The sequence below is a fragment of the Nannochloropsis gaditana genome (assembly GCF_000240725.1).
Source record: "Nannochloropsis gaditana CCMP526 unplaced genomic scaffold scaffold020, whole genome shotgun sequence".
NCBI classification, from domain to species: Eukaryota; class Eustigmatophyceae; order Eustigmatales; family Monodopsidaceae; genus Microchloropsis; species Microchloropsis gaditana.
In genome coordinates this window covers 49233-51092 of record NW_005803933.1, presented here as the reverse complement: position 1 = coordinate 51092, position 1860 = coordinate 49233, and the positions used below count along the sequence as shown (strand labels likewise).

Here is a 1860-nt window from a genome sequence, read left to right as displayed (position 1 = left end):
CAATGATGGACAGGTGGGGCAGTGGGAGGTGTCGCAGTCGAATGCGGTCTACTCGGGCGTGTGAACGAACTTTTTCTGCGTGGTGAGTGCATCGTCTGTGTCGGCTACCTGTGGCAGTCACATCTCCAGCACCAGCACTATGCAGTCGCAGCATGAAGGCATGAAGAGTGCAAGGATGCAGCCTCCGACATTCCACAGCCAAGCTTTTAGTGTTCTGCACGAGAAGTCAATCGCAGTAAGTAAAGTGGAGTTGTGTCCGAAAATGGATCTAATCGCTTTGCTTAGGACGGACGGGTCCGTGGTAGTGCTCCGCACCATATCGTGGCAAAGATTGAATACGCTGCCCGCAGCCACTCTTCAGGATGAAAAGCGCGTCACAGCAATGTCTTGGAGTCCGGATGGCAATGTGCTGGCTTTGGGTCATGCGCAAGGGGCCATTTCTTTTTTGGACGTGGAAAAAGGCGAGCGTGCCAGACAACCACTCGGCGCGCGTCCCGCTTCAGCAGTTCAGCAGGGGGTGGAGGCTTTGCAATGGTTCACACAGCAACGAGAGCCTGCGACCATGTCATCGGAGGACTGGGAGAAAAATCTAACACAGGCCGCAGGCAAGTACTATTTAGACCGGGATGCCGTTTTTTGGGAGGAGCTGCCCCCTCTAGGATTGCAGAGTGGCAGTTTTGCAGTGCCCAGGCACGTCAAGCAAGACAGCATCGAGGCAAAGTTGGCAGCTGGTGTCGCGTCCCTAGATGTGCTTGTGGCTTGTTTCCAAGGCGGTCATATATTGGTGTTTTCATCGGGCCTTCTCCCTGTGGTGAGCTTGAGGTTGCGTGACTTTTTCCCTCCGACCCCGGCACCTTCACTCGCCGACGAAAACGGCAGACATATTGGGGTAACGTCCCCGGCTTCCATTCGCCAAGCTCGTACAAACGTACAGCCCACTCCGTCGCCTGCGAAGCCAGCCAGCTCCCCTCCTTCCATACTGTTGGATCACCCCTCCCAGTCATTCCTTCCGCGCGCGGCATCGCCCACGCTTTCCCCGCCGGCCCTAAGCGTGCAATCACTGGCCGCCTCGCGTGATCTCAGTGCGATGGTGTTCACAATTGCAGCAGGCGAAGGCTCGCGAGGCGGCGTTTCCACGCTGGTGGTGCCCACGGCGGTACTCTGGACCCATCGGCATCAGCTCAGGCCCTTGACGGTGGAGTTGGCGGCTGTGTCCGGCCTCCTCAGTCACCTTTTAGAAGCCCTGGACATGGCAGAGCGACAGTGGAACGAAAGCGTTCGTACCCTCGATATCAAGCTGGAGCTTTTGAACAGTCTTTTGCGCGATTACGCTTGCGAGGCAACAGCCCGAGAGGCGCTTCTTTCCTTTGTCCTATCCGGGGTCGCCTGTCCTGCCCTAAGTCAGTACCTGAGTCAAAACGGCTCGGAGCCACAACAGCAAAACATGTTTCGTCTTTTGAAGACCATGGATGACAAGATCGCCGGCGTGGAGGGTCTTCTCCGCGAGCAAGTGGCCCGCGTGGGGGAGATGATTGCTTTCCGTGCTGTCAAACTCCGGGGGCTCGCGCGCTCGGGGCCTGACTACCAAGCGCTTGGACTGTCTACGAGTGCACTGTCAGCGCTGATCAAGGCCGCGGGGGACCTAAGTGTAAAAGCGGAAGAGACGTTGCGAGAGGTGCAGAGGGCCCGGCAAAACATTAAAGTCTTTGTGCTGTGGCTCCTGGACACTATGCAGCACTTGCCGCCGACGGGGACAGAGGAGCCTCCCGCCGCTAGCAAGCGTTTGACGTTCCGCCATTCCACCAAGCACACACGAATGCTCCTTTCTTTCCTTCGCAAGCCTGTTGCAGCGTCAGCACC

At 57.5% G+C, this 1860-nt stretch overlaps 1 protein-coding gene across 1 annotated transcript; it reads left to right on the top strand.

Moving 5' to 3' along the window:
• Positions 1-256: 256 nt before the first annotated feature.
• On the top strand, positions 257-682 carry NGA_2050000 (anaphase promoting complex subunit 4; the record flags this gene model as incomplete). Its single annotated transcript, XM_005856201.1, has 1 exon — positions 257-682. A coding segment is annotated over one exon (426 nt), but the record flags the coding sequence as incomplete, so codon positions are not given.
• Positions 683-1860: the final 1178 nt, after the last annotated feature.